This window comes from Astyanax mexicanus, chromosome 4 (genome assembly GCF_023375975.1).
Source record: "Astyanax mexicanus isolate ESR-SI-001 chromosome 4, AstMex3_surface, whole genome shotgun sequence".
NCBI classification, from domain to species: domain Eukaryota; kingdom Metazoa; phylum Chordata; class Actinopteri; order Characiformes; family Acestrorhamphidae; genus Astyanax; species Astyanax mexicanus.
In genome coordinates this window covers 813,390-836,945 of record NC_064411.1, presented here as the reverse complement: position 1 = coordinate 836,945, position 23,556 = coordinate 813,390, and the positions used below count along the sequence as shown (strand labels likewise).

General features: G+C 38.1%; 3 protein-coding genes across 3 annotated transcripts; all 3 read left to right on the top strand.

Moving 5' to 3' along the window:
• The first annotated feature begins 4,690 nt into the window (after positions 1 to 4,690).
• LOC125801302 (zinc finger protein 239-like) lies at positions 4,691 to 7,737 on the top strand. Its single transcript, XM_049477807.1, has 2 exons — positions 4,691 to 4,788; positions 5,796 to 7,737. The coding sequence occupies exon 2, from the start codon at positions 5,951 to 5,953 to the stop codon at positions 7,016 to 7,018; it is 1,068 nt and encodes a 355-aa protein (XP_049333764.1). The 5' UTR covers positions 4,691 to 4,788; positions 5,796 to 5,950; the 3' UTR covers positions 7,019 to 7,737.
• Positions 7,738 to 9,226: 1,489 nt separating this feature from the next.
• LOC125801364 (zinc finger protein 239-like) lies at positions 9,227 to 17,464 on the top strand. The gene is made up of 2 exons (XM_049477972.1): positions 9,227 to 12,985; positions 15,894 to 17,464. The coding sequence occupies exon 2, from the start codon at positions 16,045 to 16,047 to the stop codon at positions 16,999 to 17,001; it is 957 nt and encodes a 318-aa protein (XP_049333929.1). The 5' UTR covers positions 9,227 to 12,985; positions 15,894 to 16,044; the 3' UTR covers positions 17,002 to 17,464.
• Positions 17,465 to 18,175: 711 nt separating this feature from the next.
• Positions 18,176 to 23,420, top strand: LOC103041233 (zinc finger protein 658B). The gene is made up of 2 exons (XM_022665533.2): positions 18,176 to 18,367; positions 21,319 to 23,420. Exon 2 carries the CDS (start codon positions 21,470 to 21,472, stop codon positions 23,027 to 23,029), a length of 1,560 nt encoding a protein of 519 aa, XP_022521254.2. The 5' UTR covers positions 18,176 to 18,367; positions 21,319 to 21,469; the 3' UTR covers positions 23,030 to 23,420.
• The last annotated feature ends 136 nt before the right edge of the window (positions 23,421 to 23,556 follow it).

Here is a 23,556-nt window from a genome sequence, read left to right as displayed (position 1 = left end):
ACAAGACAATGTGCACATTTTAAACAGAATTACTTAAATAAAGTAACTTTTCAATTATATTACAGTTTGTGGAGATGCACCTGTAAATTCACATGCTGCACACATGACCATGGCATGGCATGGCTGTGGAAAAAAAGATCATGTGCATTGGGCTGGCCTGTCTGCAGTCCTGTACTGTCCTTGATGTATAATGTGCTGAGAATTGTGTTATACAAAATGTGATTACATTGACCCCAAAAAGCAGGACAAAATAACACCTGGAACATTTAATCACTTGATACTGTCTGCACTAAAACAACTTTTAAATGCTGTGAGAAACAAAGGAAACATTGCAAGTGGCAAATGCTTTATCAATCAAATGAAATAAAGTTGAACGGACAAAACATTAAATAGATTTAACTGCAATCAAATGAAACTCAATGGAATTGTAAAAGACACTGAGGTGTTTATGTTGCATTTTCTTTACTGTCCCAATGTAATCTGATTTGGGGTTGTATTTTACAGTGTTTCTTGGTTGCTTTGGAGCATTTCTCAGATCAGAATAACATTTCTCAAAGCTATATGTTCAACCTGCACATCATCTAGTCTCCTTTTATAATATTATATGATTTTGTATGATATTATATCATTTGTAATAATTCTGTACAACTTTCTGCTGTTTCCCAAATAAAGAATCACTTCTGTCATGCAGATCACAATATATTATACTTCACTCTGCTGGACTGTCCTACCCACCAGAACAACTAACACTTATTCAGTTCACTGAATAAGTTCTTACATTCAAATTATTAGTGTAACTAGTTGTCAGAGCCTGTAAAACATTCTACATTTCTATTAGATTCTTCTGGTAAACATCTTTTGAATTGAGGATTAGATCTCAGGTGAACCGTGACTTTTGATGAAGGGAGTTTTCTGAGCATGTTCCAGCTGAAACAAGGGTCATAGATGTGGACTATCTTATCAATCATGGCCTTACAGTGGCAGAGGCTGAATATAGGGTGCAGCAGAATGCTGGGAGATCAAAAATTCTGGTTACTATCCTTCTTTCACCCTGTTCTTCAACGGCCAGTACCCCACGGGATAGACCCCAACAGAACAGCTTTATCATTTGGGTGGTGGGTCATTAAGCTCTCAGTACTGCGGTGACACTAATCAGCAGGTTGGTGGCGTATTGTGCTGCTGCTTGAGTTTTTTAAACAGGAAGCATTTTGTGAGCACTGATAAAGGACTAGAGGATGACCAACACAAGCAATGAGTTTCTGTCTCTGACGTTACTTTATCTACAAGGTGGAGCAGCTAGGTAGGAGTGTCTAATAGAGGAATGGAGGAAAGAATGTTTAAAAAGGATACAGCCTGTACTTTGTCTGTCTTCTGTGGTACAACAACTTGGTCTGTCAATAAAATACTGTACAACAATTAAATCATAATTTCTAGAAACCAGGCTCTTATAAACAGCGATGTCTAAATGTGTACGCTGGAACGTGACTGACAGGGAAAAGTGCAGCATTTTAAAATCATTTTCAATCTGGCATCAAAACAGTGGCATTTAGAAAATCATCACAGAGTATACTGATACATGACCACATGACGTTTACTGATACAAATTCATTGCATTCGGACATGAACTAAGGGTTTGGAGTGAGGTGTGGGCATTAGCTGCTCATCCATTGTGTGGTGCTGCTTGCACAAATAGTTTTGGGAAATGCCCACCCTGTGATGCAAATATTAATTCTGATTTGAGAAATGCACCAAAGTGACTGAGAAAACTATTTGTTCTTTGATGTATTTCTCAAATCATCATTAACATTTGCACAACAGTGAATACAGAATATCTCTAAAATCATTTTGTACAAACAGCTCAACACTATGGATGAGCAGCAAATGTCCACACCCCACTCAAAATCCAATGCTCATGCCCCAAAGGTACGCATTTTTAGATTAGTATTTTTCGAACATTCGTATTTCTATTTTTGTACGAATGTGTTAGAGCCATCAGAATAAAGAGTCCTTTTGTCATTGATTACGAACAAGTGAACTGCTGCCTAGATGTTCTGGTGGGGTAAGACAGTTCAGCAGAGTAAAGTATAATACAGAAAACATTGATCATTTAAGAAACAGTAGACAGTAGTGGTGCTACCCTTGAACCTGAAGCTTCGAGGCGTGTGTTGAAAAAACGACACGCATTGGTTCGAATCACTGAGCCGATGCTTGATTCGTTCTACAAAGATCACGTGACCAATGACGTCCGAAGCTTCATTTCGGCACACAACCACGTGACTGCTTCAGGGAAAGATTCAAAAGCGGCAAATCCTGGCGCGCAGTTCGAGGGTTGTTAGCGGAGATACAGAGAGAGAGAGATAGAGAGATAGAGAGAGAGAGCGAGAGAGAGAGATAGATAGATAGATAGATAGATAGATAGATAGATAGATAGATAGATAGATAGATAGATAGATAGATAAGATATAGATAGTAGATAATAAAATATTAGAATGGAACTAGTAAGAAAAAGAGGCCGTTCTGAAGTTTGGGAACACTTTGAACTTTTGCCATCAAATAAGGTAGAAAATTATTATTTAGAAAATATAAACTTTGGAAGAAAACTATGCCTTTTAGACATATGGCATTTTATTAGTTCTGTAAGAGTGTACAATAATTATATATATATATATATATATATATATATATATATATATATATATATATATATATATATATATCCTCATAGTTCAATGTGTGTACTGTCATGGCATACATCCAGTAAAAGTGTTGCCTTATGACAATTACTACATTTCTTTCATCAAATTCTTCCATATCCCCCATGCAGCATATCTACATGAGCCTTGCCTATGTGACATGTTACAAACCCTGCTTGGAAAGATGTGAATAATAGTGAATAATATAATTTTAAATTTTGGTATATTAACAGATTAATAACATGGTGAAGGGAAAAAAGCAACAATGTGAATGCAATTAGAAGTGTAGTTTCTCCAGTGTGCTCTATCAAGGTACATTCTAAGTGTATTATATATTAATTAAAAATATATTACAGTTATGTCTTTTAATATAATGCATTAAATTATCCAGACATCAAAGTATTCTTCCATTTCCTTTTTTCCGTTTTTATTTAAACCTCAAATGTCATGTAAATGCACTGGAACAGGTTTAAAAACTGTAAAAAGACAAAAAAAAAACGCCCCTCGTCCTTTAAATACACAAAGCACTTTCAGGTTTTGCCCACCAGGTGCCGCTGATGTCCACTGTGTTATGAAGCTCCGAGTAATGAACCTTTTTTCGATACAATTAGGAAAAAGGCTTCAGTGCTTCAGAAAGCCTCGGTTTGCCATCACTAGTAGACAGTTTTACAGTATCCTCTGCAGGAACATTATATAATTTCCTGTTTGTTAGAAATTAGTGATGGCTTCTGTGATGAGAACAAGTGTCTAGATGATGTACAAGTTGAAGAAATAGTTTTAAGAACTTCAATTCTGATATGAGAAATGCTCCAACGCTAACGAAAAACATGTAAACACGGAAGTATCGCAGCGGAGCAGGACTTTTATTTTGACATCTAGTTGGATTTCCGGGGCCGAGCTTAGAGAGTTTCTATAGAGGAGAAGACCCACTACAGTATGTCCCCTCTGTCAGCTGGTTCTGAGATTAACTAACCCACTGACCCCAAACAAAACCACAGCCTCAGTCCAGCACTGCTGACCAAAGTCCAATCAGAGTCCACCAAATCATCAAACAGACCAAATCAGACTATCTACAACACTGGGACAACCACACCGGAACCCAGTCCAAATTACAATGCTATCGACCTTAAACGGACCGTATGAATTAGCAGAGAATCTCTACACCGTCAGAGATCCACAGCAGAGACAGATCCTGACCAAGTACCGGCTGAGTGACCCCGGCCTGGCCGTAGAGATATAGAGATATAAACAGTCCTGCAGCCCAGTAACTCCCCAATAAGCCACAGTTCATTCTTGTACTTGACTATTCTAACTAATCTAATTATTATAATTATTTATTTTGTTGTTATTATTACTATTGTTACTATTATTGTTATTCTCATTGTTTCTTTTTATTGACGTTTCTGTTAATATTTTCAGTGATGTCTTAGTATATGTTCAGTTTTTGACATCTGTGTGTTTTGGCAACATTGTTTTCAAAACAGTCATGCTAATAAAGACAATTTGAATAGAATTGAATTGAGTCCAGATTGAACGAGCTCAAATAAATGTTTAATAATCTTTACAGTAATTATTTCAGTATTTTCTCAACACAGAACAACATAAACTTTTAGTACCAAACGCATCATTAAAGCCTTTAAACTCCAGTTATAAATATTTAAAATGTGCTCTGGCTGTTACTACAGGATCACCATCCACTCAGCTCACAGTAGCAGAAATGCTAGAGCCTTTACTGCCTAAAACCCGCTTGCTGTAGAAAAATGGAAATATACTGGTAATATTTAATTCATGTTTCAGTGAAGAACTTTGATCTACTTTGTAAAATTAAAGGAAAATCCAAGACAAGTCGTTAGACACTATTTTAAATGAGAGTTTTTTAGCTGTTTAGCTCCATTCACCTCCGTTCATTGAGGGCTCACTCGCGGGCTCCCTCTAGCGTTCAGCAGTTATTTTCTGATATACCGGGGGAGACAGGGAGTGGGCGGGCTCTCCATAACCCGGCTCTAGCTGATCTTCGGGGGTCTACAGCTGGAGTGTTTTTGGAGCTTTGTTCTCCCACACCGCTGGAGGAACAGGATCAGCTGAACTACAGAAGGTATGGAGAAGTTCCTCTCTTCAACACGCTGTTCTACATTTACTCCTAGACCCACAGAAACACATCAACATCAAAAGCTGCAGCATTTAAACAGCACAGACGCAGCTTCATCCAGGATCCGGCTGAGGATCTTTTCCTAGTTAGCTCTGGTCAGCAGTCTGGCTGTGACCCACATGGATCCAGTTCACCTTTTAATCAGCATATAGACATATAGCTGCTCTCCAGGGTCGAGGCTGCGTCCTAGGTGGGCTGCAGTTCTGCAGCTGCTTGGTGAAGATACTGCTGTCTCTCTCAAAGAAATCACCCAGTTACCATTGTTTTAAGTATAATCTAACGTTAATCCAAGGGCGTAGGAGTGGGTTTGATATGTTTATTATTAGTTACATCCAACTAAAGGTCTCTTTTCAACCTAAACATGTTAGTCCACATTACGTTTACTGCTAGAAAAAAATGATGCTATTGTTATTATTATTAGTATATTTACATTTACTCCACTTAGCAAAACTCATTAGCATTGGGTCCTGTGTTTTTAATTGTGTCTACTGAATGCACTTCTTATGATGGGGTTTGCTTTTTCTTAGGCAGGGGCGTTGCCTGGGTATGTGATTCCGGGGCTCAGCCCGGATCATTATTTATATATATATATATTTGTATCCTGATATGTAATGTTGAACACTATGATGTGTGGTTAAATTGTTTGGACTTTTAAATTAAGGAAAGGGTTCAGAAATTCTGCAAAATGACTGTTAGTGACCTAAAAATAGTATCATGAGCTTTTACTAAAGGACCATATATATGCCATCAACAAATCCATTCCTTAATAAACTATATAGAACAGTGCTTCAACAATGGATTTCATGTAACAATGTAATAATGTAAACAATTCCCTTGGTAAACAGTAAACGCTGAGAAAATGGTAACTTGTTAGCAGCAGGTACGGCAGGTACTTCTCTGCAGTTAATCAACCAGCTTAACTTTAATTACACAATTTTTTTTGTCTTCTCCAGAGATGAAAATATTCCAATTCTTCTGAAACTGATCATTTCAAACAATCAGGAGATTTCACAAAGATCAATGTTAAACTGCTGAAAGAGGTGAAGCACAAGGCATCCAGAAGAATCTCCAGTACCAGCAAAAGTTGTTTCCTACATCTCACAGAAAAATGAACCCAAGTCCAGTCGAGGAGACATTTCTCCACTCTGTGAGTAGTTTTACTACAGAGAGTGATCTCAATCTACAACAGTCCATTCACACAGGAGAGAAACCGTATCACTGCTCAGACTGTGGCAAGAGTTTTAGTGTTCTGGGTAATCTCAAAAGACACCAGCGCATTCACACAGGAGAGAAACTGTATTACTGCTCAGACTGTGGGAGCAGTTTTACCACACAGAGTCGTATCAAAAAACACCAACGCATTCACACAGGAGAGAGACCGTATCACTGCTCAGACTGTAGGAGCAGTTTTACTACCCAGAGTCATCTCAAAAGACACCAGCTCATTCACACCGGGGAGAAACCGTATCACTGCTCAGAGTGTGGGAAAAGTTTTTATAGACTCGGTTCTTTCAAAATACACCAGCGCTTTCACACAGGAGAGAAACCGCATCACTGCTCAGAGTGTGGAAAGAGGTTTAATCAACTGCGTAATCTAAGACAGCACCAGCGCATTCACACTGGGGAGAAACCGTATTACTGCTCAGACTGTGGGAAGAGTTTTATTGAACAGGGTTCTCTCAAAATACACCAACGCATTCACACAGGAGAAAAACCGTATCACTGCTCAGACTGTGGGAAGAGTTTTATTCAACAGAGTTCTCTCAAAATACACCAGCGCTTTCACTCCGGAGAGAAACCGTATCAATGCTCAGATTGTGGGAAGAGTTTTACTCAACAGAGTGATTTCAAAAGACACCAGCGCATTCACACAGGAGAGAAACCGTATCACTGCTCGGACTGTGGGAGCAGTTTTACCACACAGAGTCATCTCAAAAGACACCAGCGCATTCACACAGGAGAAAAACCGTATCACTGCTCAGAGTGTGGGAACAATTTTACTTTACAGAGTCATCTCATAATACACCAGCGCATTCACACAGGAGAGAAACCGTATCACTGCTCAGACTGTGAGAAGAGTTTTAGTAGACAGAGTTCTCTCAAAAGACACCAGCTCATTCACACAGGAGAGAAATTATATCACTCCTCAGACTGTGGGAGCAGTTTTACTACATGAAGTTCCACCAGTGCATTCACACAGGAGAGAAACCGTATCACTGCTCAGACTGTGGAAAGAGCTTCTTATTGTATAACTAAAGGACACCTTTTTATTTCCTGGAAGATATTGTGCCAATACTTTTAATTTTCGCACTATGTCTGTCTCACTCTCTCTTTCTGGAATATAAATGTGTTTACCTTTTTCCTTTAGTTTTTTTCATTTATTATAATTTATGTTAGTCAGATTGGCATCACATTTTCCACTGAGTTGTACGTTTAAGATCACTGCAGTTACTTTTTAACTCTAATTTCTAAAATCTGCAATTAAATTATGACTAGTTTCATTGATATTTCCAGTGGCGGTTCTAGACCATTTCACCAGGGGGGCCAGTGTGGGGCCAGTGGTTATTTTAGAGGGGCAAAATAGTTTTCAGTTACACAATTTGCAGCTTAGTTATATAATCCTTATGTTTTATACAAACTCATATACATATCACCCTTCAGTATCTTTGCTACCATTTAAATGTTATTTATCCCTTTTTCAGTTTCATATTACATTTCTTTTAAATCAGCTGTCTTTAATGTTTTTATGCTGCTTTCTTACCAACAGGTTTCCTACAAAACAGATAAACAAATATCATCCTTCAAAGCTTTTATTATGCTTTACAATTATACCCAATACCCAAATTACTCTCTCATCTGTCATAGTGGACCTAAGATAGGTTTTTACTAGCTTAAAGGGATAGTTCGGTATTTTTGACATGAGTCTGTATGGCATCATCATAACCAGTGTCGTGCATCCACACTGACTTACCCCCCACAGCGTCCTGTGAGCCGAGATCTTGTCCAGTTTAGGTCAAAGCGAAAGTAGTCCGGCATGTTTGCTGGGGTCAGGAAAATAACTCCTTTTTCTTCCCAAAGCAGTACGTGTTCAAAAGAGTGATTTATTTACATCACAAAAAACTAACCCTGCAAAAGTCACACCTCGTAAATCACTTGGGTCCTACTTTCTCTCATTTCGTATCAGTGCGCGTCATTCTGACAGCGAGCTGCGCACGCGTCAACTTGTTCTGTGTTTTGGCACTGCTTAGCAGCTGTGTTCAGACTAGCAACGCAAACGAGCTAACTTTAGGGAGAAGTCTATTGGCTTTTATAAGCTTTGTAAACACACATATATATATATATAGCTAGGTGTGTGTGTGTGTGTGTTAAAATGGTGCGGACTTGTGACTATCCAGGCTGTAGCAACAAAGATGTGGCTGATTCTCCGCAGAGTTTTCATCGTTTTCCTGTGACTGATGTTGCTCTGAGGAAACTTTGGGTACTAGCGCTGGGCATCCATGTGGACACAAAAGTGGAAAAAATAAAAAAAGCTTCGTGTTTGCAGTGCGCACTTCAGCGATGATGACTTTTTATCCACATGTCCTGGACAACGACAGATGAAGAAACGGATTCTGAAGAAATCTGCTGTCCCTGCACCCCAGGTAAATAAAACTGTAGCCTACCAATGTTCTCTACAGCATTCGCTCATAGCGTAAAAAAAAGTTCTCAACACACCAGCATTCAGGAGTGCAGGGAAGTCACTGTTGTTTGTGATGCAAGCAGCTGCCCCGCTGACATCCTCATCAATGGATAGGTCTTGCATCTCGGGCATAACTAAGTCCCACTCGTGGCAACAGTAGCATTCCACCTCGGTCTGCATTATTTCGCACTTGAAACAAGTGCACCAGGATTTGTCGGCCACCCTGGGTATCGCAGCTCCAGCAGTGGCTCCAGTTTCATCCACCACTTCTCTGTCCACCCTCTCTCTTTCTGCCCGATCTAATTCCATTTGGCGAAGTTCAACATCTGTATACTCGGGTTCATAAAGATATCCCCGTGGCTCTGAGCGGTGATCAATGTTTTCCTCGTCACTCTCATAGTCAGACATGTTCTCGAGGCGAGAAGTAAACAAAGCGACCCAAACACGTAGGCTAGCTGTCAGGTTGCAGCGCTGCGCGCATTGATATGGAACGAGAGAAAGTAGGACCCAAGTGATTTACGAGGCGTGACTTTTGCAGGGTTAGTTTTTTGTGATGTAAATAAATCACTCTTTTGAACACGTACTGCTTTGGGAAGAAAAAGGAGTTATTTTCCTGACCCCAGCAAACATGCCGGACTACTTTCGCTTTGACCTAAACTGGACAAGAACTCGGCTCACAGGACGCTGTGGGGGGTAAGTCAGTGTGGATGCACGACACTGGTTATGATGATGCCATACAGACTCATGTCAAAAATACCGAACTATCCCTTTAAGCGGGAAAAAACTTCACTCACAAGAAGCAGTAGTAACAGGAATTGAAACAGCTACTTTGCACAGTTTGGAATGGAAACAAAAATCTGTTTGAGAAACAGCAATGAGGTGTAATGTAACACTGTAATAATTTTAACACCCAAAAACCTACAGATTAACTGACTCATTTTGACACCACAAACCTGGTGTTGTGTTTGTGGACACAAACGGCTCTTTTCTCTGGTCCTCACACTCAGCCTTAACTCCCATGATGTTCATCTGTCTCTCCCTGTTTTAATGTCTCCTCACTCTCTGCGCCGCTTTCTCCAGCTGAATTATCTTTCTGCTCTTGCCGCTCATTATGTGTAGGTTGCGTGGCTCGTCCCTCACTTAAATTCTCTGCCTCTACCTGACTTTCTGCAAAAGCTTCTTTCTTTTTTTGGAAAAAGAACGTTTAGACAGAACATTTTACATAACTTTGTTTCTCGTTTTAGACACATTCACGTGGTGAATCGCGCTGTATGTTGCACAAGGGAGACCCGCACTGGAAATTTTGTTTTTACATTAGTGTGCTTGTTACATTAGCCTTGTCACTGTTTGCTCGCTAAAGTGAAGAGACTCACGCACGCCTAATTTAGAGGGGCAGTAAGAGGGGATAAGCCAACTGGTTTTCTCACGTTTGGTTTTGACTAGGCTTAATTCCAATTAAATATATCTTTAATGTCCTTACAGTCATTTTCTGTTAGTACAATAAACCTCATTTCAATCCTGAAATATTACTGTGTCCATCAGTTATTAGCAGTGATGGTAGTAACGGCGTTATATTAAACGGCGTTACTAACGCCGTTACTTTTTTCAGTAACGAGTAATCTAACTAATTACTCTGACGGTAACTATAACGCCGTTACCATTTCCGACACCCCGTTACTGCACGTTACTTTAGCTGCTGAATAAAACTTCGCGCATACAGACAAAGGGCCCTATCGTACACCCCGCGCAAGGCGTGTAGCGTGGCGCGTTGCCATCATACACCCCGTCAACAGTCTATTTTGATGCCTTGCACGCGTCCTTACAATAGCGTTGGACGTTTGGAATATATTAACGCTGATGGGCGTGGTGGTCTGGAAATGATGTGTGTTCAGGTAAATTTCTGGCCTGTTTCTATCTTGGCAGCGGAAAAAAGCTTTGCGCGATTGATCACCCTTCTTTACTACAGAAAAATAAAGCTCACCCAGAGCCTTCAGCAATCAACTATAAAAAATAAAATATACTTAAAATCTGCACAGTAACTACAAATCATTATTAGTTATATTTATTTCTGTCAGTTATAATGATTTATATTTATGTTTAGTACACAGACGAAATAACTGTAACTAGCAGACAGGCATTCTGCTGTTTAAGAATTTCAACAGATGCTTATTCTCACTCAAAAGCTGGAGTTTTTGATATGGAAAATTAAAAGAGAAAATAACATTGACTAAACATAAATTTATTTTATTTAACTTTGCTATTATTTAACTGAATTTCACTTTTATATCTGAAAAATAAAGCACATTGTCGGCGTATGGTGATGCCCGTCAATTATATAAAACTTAAAACATTTGAAATACACAGAAACATAAAGCTATACGTTAGAATTCGTTTCTTATCACCAGGGCAAATTTATTAAAATATTAAATATATTAATTAATTAATTAAAATCTCATCCAGTGCTCTTAAATGTTGCAGGCACGCAAAGTGGTGCAAGGCGCAGCGCGCGCGACATTGCGCGCAGAATAACATCTCTCTTCTAAAAAAAACGTTTTAATAAATAAGGTCGGACAAGTGTAGTTAGATTCATGTTATTAAATTCACTAAAGCCAACAAATGTACTGATAATTAATCAAGAGAAATCAGGCAAAATGCGCTGCGCCTCTTCTCTTTGGTTTTTCCGTTTTTTTTTCAGTATTACAAGTCTTAGTAATTTTCTTTGGTCGTGTGGAGTTTTTCGTTTCTTATTTTTTTTTTATTCGTTAGATTATATTTTTGTCAACATTTTGGGTTTATTTTCGTTTCTTATTTATATTCACTCTATATTCACTCTATATTATTATTTATAAACTCTATATTCAGTTGTTCATAAAACAGATTTGATCTTGTGTGCTGTCCTCCTCATTTCCACATCAAATATTCAGAAATGTTTGTTATAAAATTATGTGCTCAACATTTTCATTGCATCGCTGTAATGTTTTATTTACTGTTACTTTGTTAAGTTAAAGCGATGCTGATCTTTAAAAACTTGTTTTTTTTTTGTCATGTTGTGGTGCTAGTCAAAACAATGCAAAATGTTTAAAATCCACCACATTTTATTGTATCATTTATAATGTTTTCATTTAGTTATTTTTTATATAAAAAGAGTTATTATAAATGCTGTACAGGCCTACGGTATATATGTATTGGGCAGAACCGAGCTAAATGTATTAGTCTGGCTCTGTAAAACCATCACAGTGTGGCCCCTTAAAAAAATTAATTGGACACCCCTGGGTTAGAGTGAGGTGTGGACATTAGCTGCTTATCTATTGTGTAGTGCTGCTTGCACAAAGTGTTTTGGGAACTGCTCACCATGTGATCCAAATATTAATTCTGATTTGAGAAATGCACCAAAATGATTGTGAAAAACTGTAATTTGTTCTTTGGCATATTTCAGTTTCTCTGTCACTTTGGTGAATTTCACAAATTATAATTAACAACCGCACAACAGTGAATACAGAATATCTCTTAAAACATATTTTGTACAAACAGCTCAACACAATGGATGAGCAGCAAAGTTCCACACCTCACTCTAAATCCTTTGCTTATGCCCCAAAGGTACGTATTATTATCAGTGTTTGTGTTAGAGCCATAAGAATAAAGAGTCCCTTTGTCACTGATTACAAACAAGTCAGAAAGTTTCTGTTTGTAAGACAGGAGTGAGAAATGGCTTCTGTAATGAGCACAAGTGTCTAGATGATGTATAAGTTGAACAAATAGATTTAAGAAATTCAATTCTGAAATGGGAAATGATCCAAAGCGACCGAGAAACATGTAAACATGGAAGTATCACAGCGTTGCAGGACTTTTATTTTGACAGCTAGTTGGATTTCCGGAGCAGAGCCAGAAAGTCTCTATAGAGGAGAAGACCCACTTCAGAATGTCTTCCAGGTTTATTAGACAGTAAAGCGGGCTTCCGAGTGAGTTCAGAATGAACGAGATCATATTGGGAAATTGAGTAAATAATAGCTTTAAATAATTGTTTAATAATCTGAACAGTAACTATTTTATTATTTTTTCAACACTGAACAATATCAATTTTTAGTACCAAACACAACATTAAAGCTTTTAAACTCCAGTTATAAATCTTTAAAATGTGCTCTGCCTGTTACTACAGGATCACCACCCACTGAACTTTGATATACTTTGTAAAATTAAAGGAAAATCTCAGACAAGTCGTTATACACTGTTTTAAATGAGAGTTTTTTAGCTGTTCAGCTCCATTCACCTCCATTCATTGAGGGCTCACTCGCGGGCTCCCTCTAGCGTTCAGCAGTTATTTTCTGATATACCGGGGGAGACAGGGAGTGGGCGGGCTCTCCATAACCCGGCTGTAGCTGATCTTCGGGGGTCTACAGCTGGAGTGTTTTTGGAGCTTTGTTCTCCCACACCGCTGGAGGAACAGGATCAGCTGAACTACAGAAGGTATGGAGAAGTTCCTCTCTTCAACACGCTGTTCTACATTTACTCCTAGACCCACAGAAACACATCAACATCAAAAGCTGCAGCATTTAAACAGCACAGACGCAGCTTCATCCAGGATCCGGCTGAGGATCTTTTCCTAGTTAGCTCTGATCAGCAGTCTGACTGTGACCCACATGGATCCAGTTCACCTTTTAATCAGCATATAGACATATAGCTGCTCTCCAGGGTCGAGGCTGCGTCCTAGGTGGGCTGCAGTTCTGCAGCTGCTTGGTGAAGATACTGCTGTCTCTCTCAAAGAAATCACCCAGTTACCATTGTTTAAGTATAATCTAATCTTAGTCTAAAGTTCCTTAGTCTTAATTGAGAGGAGCTGCTGTTATGCAGTGTTATGAATCTGTTCATACAGATGGGTTTATTTTTAGTAAACACTATTAAGAAACACAGAAGGGTGATTATAAAGAGCACAGTAAGAGGAAGAGTGCTGCATATTGATTCACAACCTTTTATTATAATCTTTAATCCACTTTCTTGATATTAACAGGGATTTCAGATAAATTGTACATCAAATTATTTAATGTTGAATAATCCCAGTGTCTGTATAGAGCTGCGGTGAGCAATTCTTTTTTCCAAGGGGCCACATGAGAAGTTATAAACGTTTTAGAGGGCCAGACTAATATACTTGGTTATAATATAGCTTGGTTTTGCCCAATACATATACAATTTAGGCCTATACAGCATTTATAATAACCCTTTCAATAAAATAAAGCAGTAAATAAAACATTATAATGCTACAATAAAATGTTTTGTATTATATAATTATGTAATAAACATGATGGTTCAGTTTAGAAAACTGTAAACATTTTGCATGGTTTTGACTAGCACCACAACATGACATAAAATAGCAGGTTTTTAGTCCAGCAGCGCTTTTAACTTAATAAAGAACAGTAACTAAAACATTACAGCAATGCAATGAAAATGTTAAGCACATAATTATATAAATATTAAAGAACATTTTTGAAACAACATGTATGTTTTGAAAATGTGCAGCATTAACAGTGTTAAAAACTAGCAGCACTAGCAGCTACACAACTTTACACAAAACAGTTTTCCAAAAGACCGGCATCATTTAACTTTTATTTAACAAAATCATTTAACAAATATCAATAAATGCATTTGTATGTTTATTCTAACTCGGTTCTTTTTTGTGTTCAGTGAGAGAAATCTGGCCTGTTTTGGGATTGGACAAGTGCATTAAATTCAGGCTGAATATCTTAAGTGGAAATGAGGACAGCACACAAGTGATCATAACTGTTTTATGAACAACTGAATATAGATTTTTCCTAAATTTGGTGTTGCATTAGTCCAAAATGATACAGTAATATTACTTAAAACTGGTTAAATTGTGTTTATTTAGCTGTAAAACTATTTTTTGTTCCATTTTTAGTCTCTGCAGGAGAAGCGCGAGACTCTGCTCCTCCAGGTCCGCTGGGCACGCGGTTACCGTAAAATATCGTTTAGACGTGCAGACGGGTTTCGCTGCGGATAGCACGACTTACAGATTTACTCTTCCCTATAATTTACCACCAATCTAACGCGGGAAAGTCAGAGTTAAATGTTATACAAGCAGCACTTTTATGATTAAAAGTTACAAATTAAAATAAAAAAAATAATTTAAGTTATTATAGTCATGCCCTTATTAAAATATACAGTCCTACATTTACAGAACAACTAATAAGAAGTGTTTGCGTTGATTTTTTTCATGGTTAATGTAACTGCTGCCGCTTTTAAGGTGGAACGGTAAACTCTGAGAAAATGGTTATTTATTCTGTGACTAATTGAAAGTGAGTTAACGTATAATTTCTAAAAGCGAGAATCCTCTTGTTGAGCTAGTTTATCAGGCTTCAGTAACATTTATTTAGAGGTAGAGGTAATGAAGTTTGGGAACGTTATCTTCTGTAAAACTACAGCAGGACTTGGAGCTGCTGCTCTGAATCTGCAGGTGTAGAGAGAACGAATGCAGTTAAACCATAGACGGTGGAGCTGCTGCAGTTTTTCTGGTTAAAAAGCACAAAAACATTCATATTTCCCAACAGATATTCATTAGTGTTTTATATATTTTGATCTACATCTACAAAATAAACAAGTCTTTACTCCAGTAACTTCTAATCTGGACAGGAAGCAGTGTGTATCACTGTTAGCCTGAAGATAACGTGGTGGAAAATAATGAATTGTTGTCAGTAATTTATAAAAACTCACATGAATTAAGCTTTAATTCAGATTCTAATCTTTGATTTAGTATGTAGATACGTTTATAATTTATTGTGAATGAAAAAAGTTTTATAGTGTGGAAATAGCTTTTCTGTTATTTTAGCTTTTTTTGCTCCAGGTCAGAATACAGCTTATTCGGACTGAAATATAGAAAAACTAATTGACTTTCATTAAGAAAACTGCAACAAAATAATCAAATACAAATCAAAGAGTGTGAAACATTCAGTCGGGCTGATTTTCTATATTTATAACAGTGAAGGGATAGAGATTTACAGATAAAGATATTTATAAAATGAGATACGCCTTTATTGACTTCCAGAGGGGAAGTTCAAATGTTACATATATATTACAGGTTACAAATGTGTGTATATATAAGTGTAATATATATTATATATAGTGTAGGATATCTGCAGCGTTTCCACTACATTTATTTTGCATTGACAGCCTTCAGCCTACTGCGGAAGAGCTATAACTTCATATTATAATGCCCATGTATTTAGAATGGAATACAAGAACATGAACTTGTATGGTGCCCCAGTAGTTTTGCCTATATAGCGTTACTGATTTAGATAGTTCTCTGCAGCTAATCGACCAACTTTTAATTTAATTACACAATAAAATGTTTCTTTATTTTTTCCAGAAATTGAAGTATTCCAAGTTGTCTTCTGAAGTGTATCACCGCAAATAAACACGGAGAATTCACCAAAGATTAATCTGAAAGAGGTGAAGCACACGGCATCCAGAAGTATTTTCAGTACCTGAAAAAGTTGTTTCCTACATCTCACATACAAATGATGCCAAGTCCGGGCAAGGAGGAATTATACCACTCTGGAAAAAGTTTTACCAAAATTCACCAACATGTTTACACAAAGGAGAAACCGCATCACTGCTCAGACTGTGGGAAGAGTTTTACTACACAGGGTCATCTCAAACAACACCAACAAGTTCACTCAGGAGAGAAACCGCATCAGTGCACAGAGTGTGAGAAGAGTTTTACTACACAAATTCATCTCAAACAACACCAGCGCATTCACATAGGAGAAAAACTGTATCACTGTTCAGACTGTGGGAAGAGATTTACTGCACCATGTTATCTCAAAAAACACCAGCGCTTTCACACAGAAGAGAAACCGCACCACTGCTCAGAGTGTGGGAGAAGTTTTAATCATCTGAGTCATCTTAGACAGCACCAGCGCATTCACACAGGAGAGAAACCGTATAAGTGCCCAGACTGTGGAAAGAGTTTTACTCAACAGGGTGATCTAAACAGACACCAGCGCATTCACACAGGAGAGAAACCGTATCAGTGCTCAGAATGTGGGAGCAGTTTTACTCAACAGGGAGATCTCAAAATACACCAGCGCATTCACACAGGAGAGAAACCGTATTACTGTTCAGACTGTGGAAGAAGTTTTAATAATCAGAATCCTCTCAAAAGACACCAGCGCATTCACACAGGAGAGAAACCGTATCACTGCTCATACTGTGGGAAGAATTTTAGTGAACCGGGTCATCTCAAAATACACCAGCGCATTCACACTGGAGAGAAACCGTATCACTGCTCAGAGTGTGGGAAAAGCTTTAATCAACAGAGTAATCTCAAAATGCACCAGCGCATTCACACAGGAGAGAAACCGCATCAATGTTTAGAGTGTGGGAGCAGTTTTTCTGCACCAAATACTCTCAAAAGACACCAGCGCCTTCACACAGGGAATAGCTGTACCACTGCTCAGAATGTGGCAATATAGTTTCGGACATTCCAAAATATTAAAGAAGGAAATGTATATGCATGAGGGTTATGATGTAATAATTTATGATTTAATAGTGTCATATGTTTAGCTCAGTTACACAAGACCTTGGAAATTGTTTGAACATTATTGTTTAGCAGTGGATATAAATGTTCTGCTGAAGCAGCCTTTCGGAATGGTAAAAGCAAATGAATGCGTATGTATGGAGTGATGTTTTCACACTTTATTTATAGTAACATATATGAATTGTATGTTAGAGTGTGTGTGAGAACTACCCCCGGGTGAAAGGTGACACTGTTTAATTTCTTGGTAAATATTGTGACGATACTATTAGTTCTCTTATTCTCTCTTTGGAATGTAATGTGTTGATATAAATTTACTCTGTTTTATTGTATTTTTTATTATGTTTTTCTTCTGTGTCTGTGTACTGAAACAATGTTTTTAGTAAATGTTAGTAATGTTATTGTTCATGTTTTCATTTAAAACTCTGACTCCTGGTCATCTTTTCACTTCATACAGTTTATTGTTTGATGTTATTCGTGTTGTGGTAAATTTCCCGACACGACCATTGTGCTCCAGTCTGCCAGTAAAGCTCCATTTAGTAGATATGGTTAAAGGAGTCAAAAATAATAATTGAACAAATAAGTTGAACAGATTTAAGTTTTAAGAAATTCAATTCTGAAATGAGAAATGATTCAAAGCGACAGAGAAACGTGCAAACATGGAAGCATCACAGCGTAGCAGGACTTTTATTTTGACAGCTAGTTGGATTTCCGGAGCAGCGCCAGAGAGTCTCTATAGAGGAGAAGACCCACTTCAGAATGTCTTCCAGGTTTATTAGACAGTAAAGCGGGCTCCCGAGTGAGTTCAGAATGAACGAGCTCATATTGAGAAATTGAGTAAATAATAGTTTTAAATAATTGTTTAATAATCTGAACAGTAACTATTTTATTATTTTTTCAACACTGAACAATATCAATTTTTAGTACCAAACACATCATTAAAGCTTTTAAACTCCACTTATAAATCTTTAAAATGTGCTCTGCCTGTTACTACAGGATCACCACCCACTGGATTTTGATATACTTTGTAAAATTAAAGGAAAATCTCAGACAAGTCGTTATACACTATTTTAAATGAGAGTTTTTTAGCTGTTCAGCTCCATTCACCTCCGTTCATTGAGGGCTCACTCGCGGGCTCCCTCTAGCGTTCAGCAGTTATTTTCTGATATACCGGGGGAGACAGGGAGTGGGCGGGCTCTCCATAACCCGGCTGTAGCTGATCTTCGGGGGTCTACAGCTGGAGTGTTTTTGGAGCTTTGTTCTCCCACACCGCTGGAGGAACAGGATCAGCTGAACTACAGAAGGTATGGAGAAGTTCCTCTCTTCAACACGCTGTTCTACATTTACTCCTAGACCCACAGAAACACATCAACATCAAAAGCTGCAGCATTTAAACAGCACAGACGCAGCTTCATCCAGGATCCGGCTGAGGATCTTTTCCTAGTTAGCTCTGGTCAGCAGTCTGACTGTGACCCACATGGATCCAGTTCACCTTTTAATCAGCAAATAGACATATAGCTGCTCTCCAGGGTCGAGGCTGCGTCCTAGGTGGGCTGCTTGGTGACAAATATCAATAAATGCATTTGTATATTTAATGTAACTCGGTTCTTTTTTGTGTTCAGTGAGAGAAATCTGGCCTGTTTTGGGATTGGACAAGTGCATTAAATTTAGGCTGAATATCTTAAGTGGAAATGAGGACAGCACACAAGTGATCATAACTGTTTTATGAACAACTGAATATAGATTTTTCCTAAATTTGGTGTTGCATTAGTCCAAAATGATACAGTAATATTACGTCCCAGTTAGCAAAATGTAGTTGGCCCAGCTCTGGCCCGATCCAAACTTGCCGGCAAAAAGTTGTAGGTCCGATTCCGGCAAGTAGACTCGGCCCGAGTCCGTTTTGAATGACTGCCCGGTGCTGGCCCCAGTGAACAGGGCCGATTCCGGCAGGTGATTCCGTGCCAACTCGTCCAGCATCGGTCCGATTATGGGCCGCGTGTTTGAATGATGCTGGGCCAGCGCTGGCCCGATTTCAACCTACCGGCAAAACGTCTTCAGTAATGGATCCGATTCCCGCTCGCCGGCTCGGCTCAAGTCCGTTTTGAATGACTGCCCGGATCTGGCCCGAGTGAATAGTGCCGATTGCGGCAGCGTGATTAATTATGAGACCTATTACCCATTGCTCCTAATTATTGATTATTAATAATAAATTAAAACCAATGCTACTTATTAATGATTACTATAAAATCACACCCAACACCCATTGATCCTTATTGATTTTTATTAATAAAAGACAGCCAACACTCCTTATTAATGATTAGTAATAATAAATCACACCCAACACCCATTAATCCTTATTGTTTACTGTTAATAAAATATACTCAATACCATATTTAACGGCTGGTTGAGCATTCCATGTACATTTCCATCTTTAATTCTCTGAAAATGTTTCAGAGAAACACTGAAAAAACATGAATAATAAATAAATAAAAACATGACACATGTATGTGCAATCAAAACCTGTAATGTAACACACATCTCTAAATTAACCATTATCAAATCGGATTTTGAAATAAACCTTAAACTGTTTATATAAATACATACATTACATATTGATTTTAGATGTTTGACCTATATATGCACAGGGTTAATAATATTAAGTCATTTTAATCAATCCTTTGTGCTAAATGCACAATGTAAGCTAGCTTTCAGCTGTTTTCTGGTTAGGTTCAGCTTAGTTACCCAGAAGTAACTTTGGTATTTTTTTTAATATTCTCAAAAATAATACTTCACATTATTAATTACATTTTTTGAGGCACTTTTTATATATATGCAAGATTTTGCAATAAAACAAGGCAGTTAGTACTAAAAATAGAGGTTACCAGAAGCTGCACACGCATCTTCTTAGCTAATTATCTAACTTAGCTAGTTAGTTTTCAGCCGTTTTCAGCATAAAAACACTACAAAACACCCTCTATATCACAAAAACTCAATAAGTTTTAATATTTGTGCAGGATAGGTCTGCTTGAGAGCGGTAAATCATACAAACTGTGCCAAAAACTCACAAAAGTTTCCAGAAGCTCCCGATTTCCCTAAGGTAGTTTTCAATGGTCCACATCCAAATGCCAGCTCAAAAGTAGCTAATAAAAATATAATAAATATTTTAAATTACACATTATTCGGACGCATACGTTGTTATAAACACAAACATACCCTAAACATTAACATAATATGTTTATTATTATTATTATTATTATTATTATTATTATTATTATTATTGGTAGTAATAATAATAATAATAGTTTTCTATGTATTTATTAAGTAATATGATTATTACTATATTACTGTGTGTGTAAAATAAGCGAATGAAGACAAATAAATACAACAATAATAATAATAATAATAATAATAATAATAATAATAATAATAATAATAATAATAATAATTATAAAAATACAAATAATAATAATAATAATAATACAAATAATAATAATAAATAAATAAATGTGGAAAGTCTTTAAAAAAATTAAGTTGCCTTGGAAAAGTTCGCGCCTACACTCCGCCAGCGGGGTTCAGCCTATATCGGGCCGGATGCTGTGCGCCGCGCTCGCGCCGACACTCCGGCATGCAACTTTCAGCTGATGTCGGGCTGGGTGCTGTGCGCCGCGTTCAGCCGATATCGGGCCAGATGCCGTGTGCCGCGCTCGCCGACACTCCGCCAGCGGCGTTCAGCCGATGTCGGGCCAGATGCGGGACGCCGAGCCCGACAAACAGCTGACACTGCCCACTTACTCTTCCCTATAATTTACCACCAATCTAACGCGGGAAGATCAGAGGTGGTCAGAGGGCCGGTTGTGTCCCGCGGGCCGTACAATGCCCAGCTCTGGTACAGAGCCTCATTTCTTCATAGGCAGTTTTATTCTCTTGATCTTTTAGTTACAATCACAGCTTGTTCACTGGAAATGTTATACAAGCAGCACTTTTATGATTAAAAGTTACAAATTAAAATAAAAAAATAATTTAAGTTATTATAGTCATGCCCTTACTAAAATATACAGTCCTACATTTACAGAACAACTAATAAGAAGTGTTTGCATTGATTTTTTCATGCTTAATGTAACTGCTGCCGCTTTTAAGGTGGAAAGGTAAACGCTGATAAATGCTAACTTGTAAGCTGCTGCTTTTAAGGTGGCACGGTAAACTCTGAGAAAATGGTTACTTGTTCTGTGACTAAATGTTTCTTTATTTTTTCCAGAAATTGAAGTATTCCAAGTTGTCTTCTGAAGTGTATCACCACAAATAAACACAGATAATTCACCAAAGATTAATCTGAAAGAGGTGAAGCACACGGCATCCAGAAGTATTTTCAGTACCTGAAAAAGTTGTTTCCTACATCTCACATACAAATGATGCCAAGTCCGGGCAAGGAGGAATTATACCACTCTGGAAAAAAAATTACTACAGAGAGTGATCTCAAAATTCACCAACATGTTTACACAAAGGAGAAACCGCATCACTGCTCAGACTGTGGGAAGAGTTTTGCTACACAGAGTCATCTCAAACAACACCAACAAGTTCACTCAGGAGAGAAACCGCATCAGTGCACAGAGTGTGAGAAGAGTTTCACTAAACAGAGTCATCTCAAACAACACCAACAAGTTCACTCAGGAGAGAAACCGCATCAGTGCACAGAGTGTGAGAAGAGTTTCACTAAACAGAGTCATCTCAAACAACACCAGCGCATTCACATAGGAGAAAAACTGTATCACTGTTCAGACTGTGGGAAGAGATTTACTGCACCATGTTATCTCAAAAAACACCAGCGCTTTCACACAGAAGAGAAACCGCACCACTGCTCAGACTGTGGGAGAAGTTTTTATGATCTGAGTCATCTTAGACAGCACCAGCGCATTCACACAGGAGAGAAACCGTATAAGTGCCCAGACTGTGGAAAGAGTTTTACTCAACAGAGTGATCTTAAGAGACACCAGCGAGTTCACACAGGAGAGAAACCGTATCAGTGCTCAGAATGTGGGAGCAGTTTTACTCAACAGGGAGATCTCAAAATACACCAGCGCATTCACACAGGAGAGAAACCGTATTACTGTTCAGACTGTGGAAGAAGTTTTAATCAACACAATCATCTCAAAATACACCAGCGCATTCACACAGGAGAGAAACCGTATCAATGCTCAGACTGTGGGAAGAATTTTAGTGAATTGACTCATCTCAAAATACACCAGCGCATTCACACAGGAGAGAAACCGCATTACTGTTCAGACTGTGGAAGAAGTTTTAATCAACACAATCATCTCAAAATACACCAGCGCATTCACACAGGAGAGAAACCGTATCAGTGCTCAGACTGTGGGAAGAGTTTTGCTCAACAGAGTTATATAAAAATACACCAGCGCATTCACACTGGAGAAAAACCGTATCACTGCTCAGAGTGTGGGAGCAGTTTTTCTGAACCAAAAACTCTCAAAAAACACCAGCGCATTCACACAAGATTGAAACCGCATCAGTGCACAGAGTGTGAGAAGAGTTTTACTACACAAATTAATCTCAAAAAACACCAGCGCTTTCACACAGGAGAGAAACCGCACCACTGCTCAGAGTGTGGGAGAAGTTTTAATGATCTGAGTCATCTTAGACAGCACCAGCGCATTCACACAGGAGAGAAACCGTATCAGTGCCCAGACTGTGGAAAGAGTTTTACTCAAAAGAGTGATCTTAAGAGACACCAGCGCGTTCACACAGGAGAGAAACCGTATCAGTGCTCAGAATGTGGGAGCAGTTTTACTCAACAGGGAGATCTCAAAATACACCAGCGCATTCACACAGGAGAGAAACCGTATCACTGCTCAGACTGTGGGAGCAGTTTTTCTGCACCAAATACTCTCAAAAGACACCAGCGCATTCACACAGGGAATAGCTGTACCACTGCTCAGAATGTGGGAATATAGTTTCGGACATTCCAAAATATTAAAGAAGGAAATGTATATGCATGAGGGTTATGATGTAATAATCCTCCTAAATTCAGACAGTAGACCATAAGTCCATATGGTCTGGAGTGAAAATGCAACTAACTGGAGGCAGATAAAAGTTTGTTCGTCAGCCTTGCGCCTTTATTTTCAAAATATTGTACCAGCGTTTCTATTACTAAAAGTCACTGTTTAATTTCTTGGTAAATATTGTGACGTTACTATTAGTTCTCTTATTCTCTCTTAGGAATGTAATGTGTTGATATAAATTTACTCTGTTTTATTGTATTTTTTAATCTTTTCCTTGTCTGTGTACTGAAACAATGTTTTTAGTAAATGTTAATAATGTTATTGTTAATGTTTTCATTTAAAACTCTGACTCCTGGTCATCTTTTCACTTTCTGTGATTTAAACAGTCATTCAATAGGACTGGGAATTTTCATACACGTTATTGTTTGATTTCCCAACACGACCATTGTGCTCCAGTCTGCCAGTAAAGCTCCATTTAG

What these genes read in the sequence shown, in the direction of transcription:
- LOC125801302 (XM_049477807.1), top strand. Translation starts at nt 5,951, where the DNA reads ATGAACCCAAGTCCAGTCGAGGAGACATTTCTCCACTCTGTGAGTAGT.
- LOC103041233 (XM_022665533.2), top strand. Translation starts at nt 21,470, where the DNA reads ATGATGCCAAGTCCGGGCAAGGAGGAATTATACCACTCTGGAAAAAAA.
- LOC125801364 (XM_049477972.1), top strand. Translation starts at nt 16,045, where the DNA reads ATGATGCCAAGTCCGGGCAAGGAGGAATTATACCACTCTGGAAAAAGT.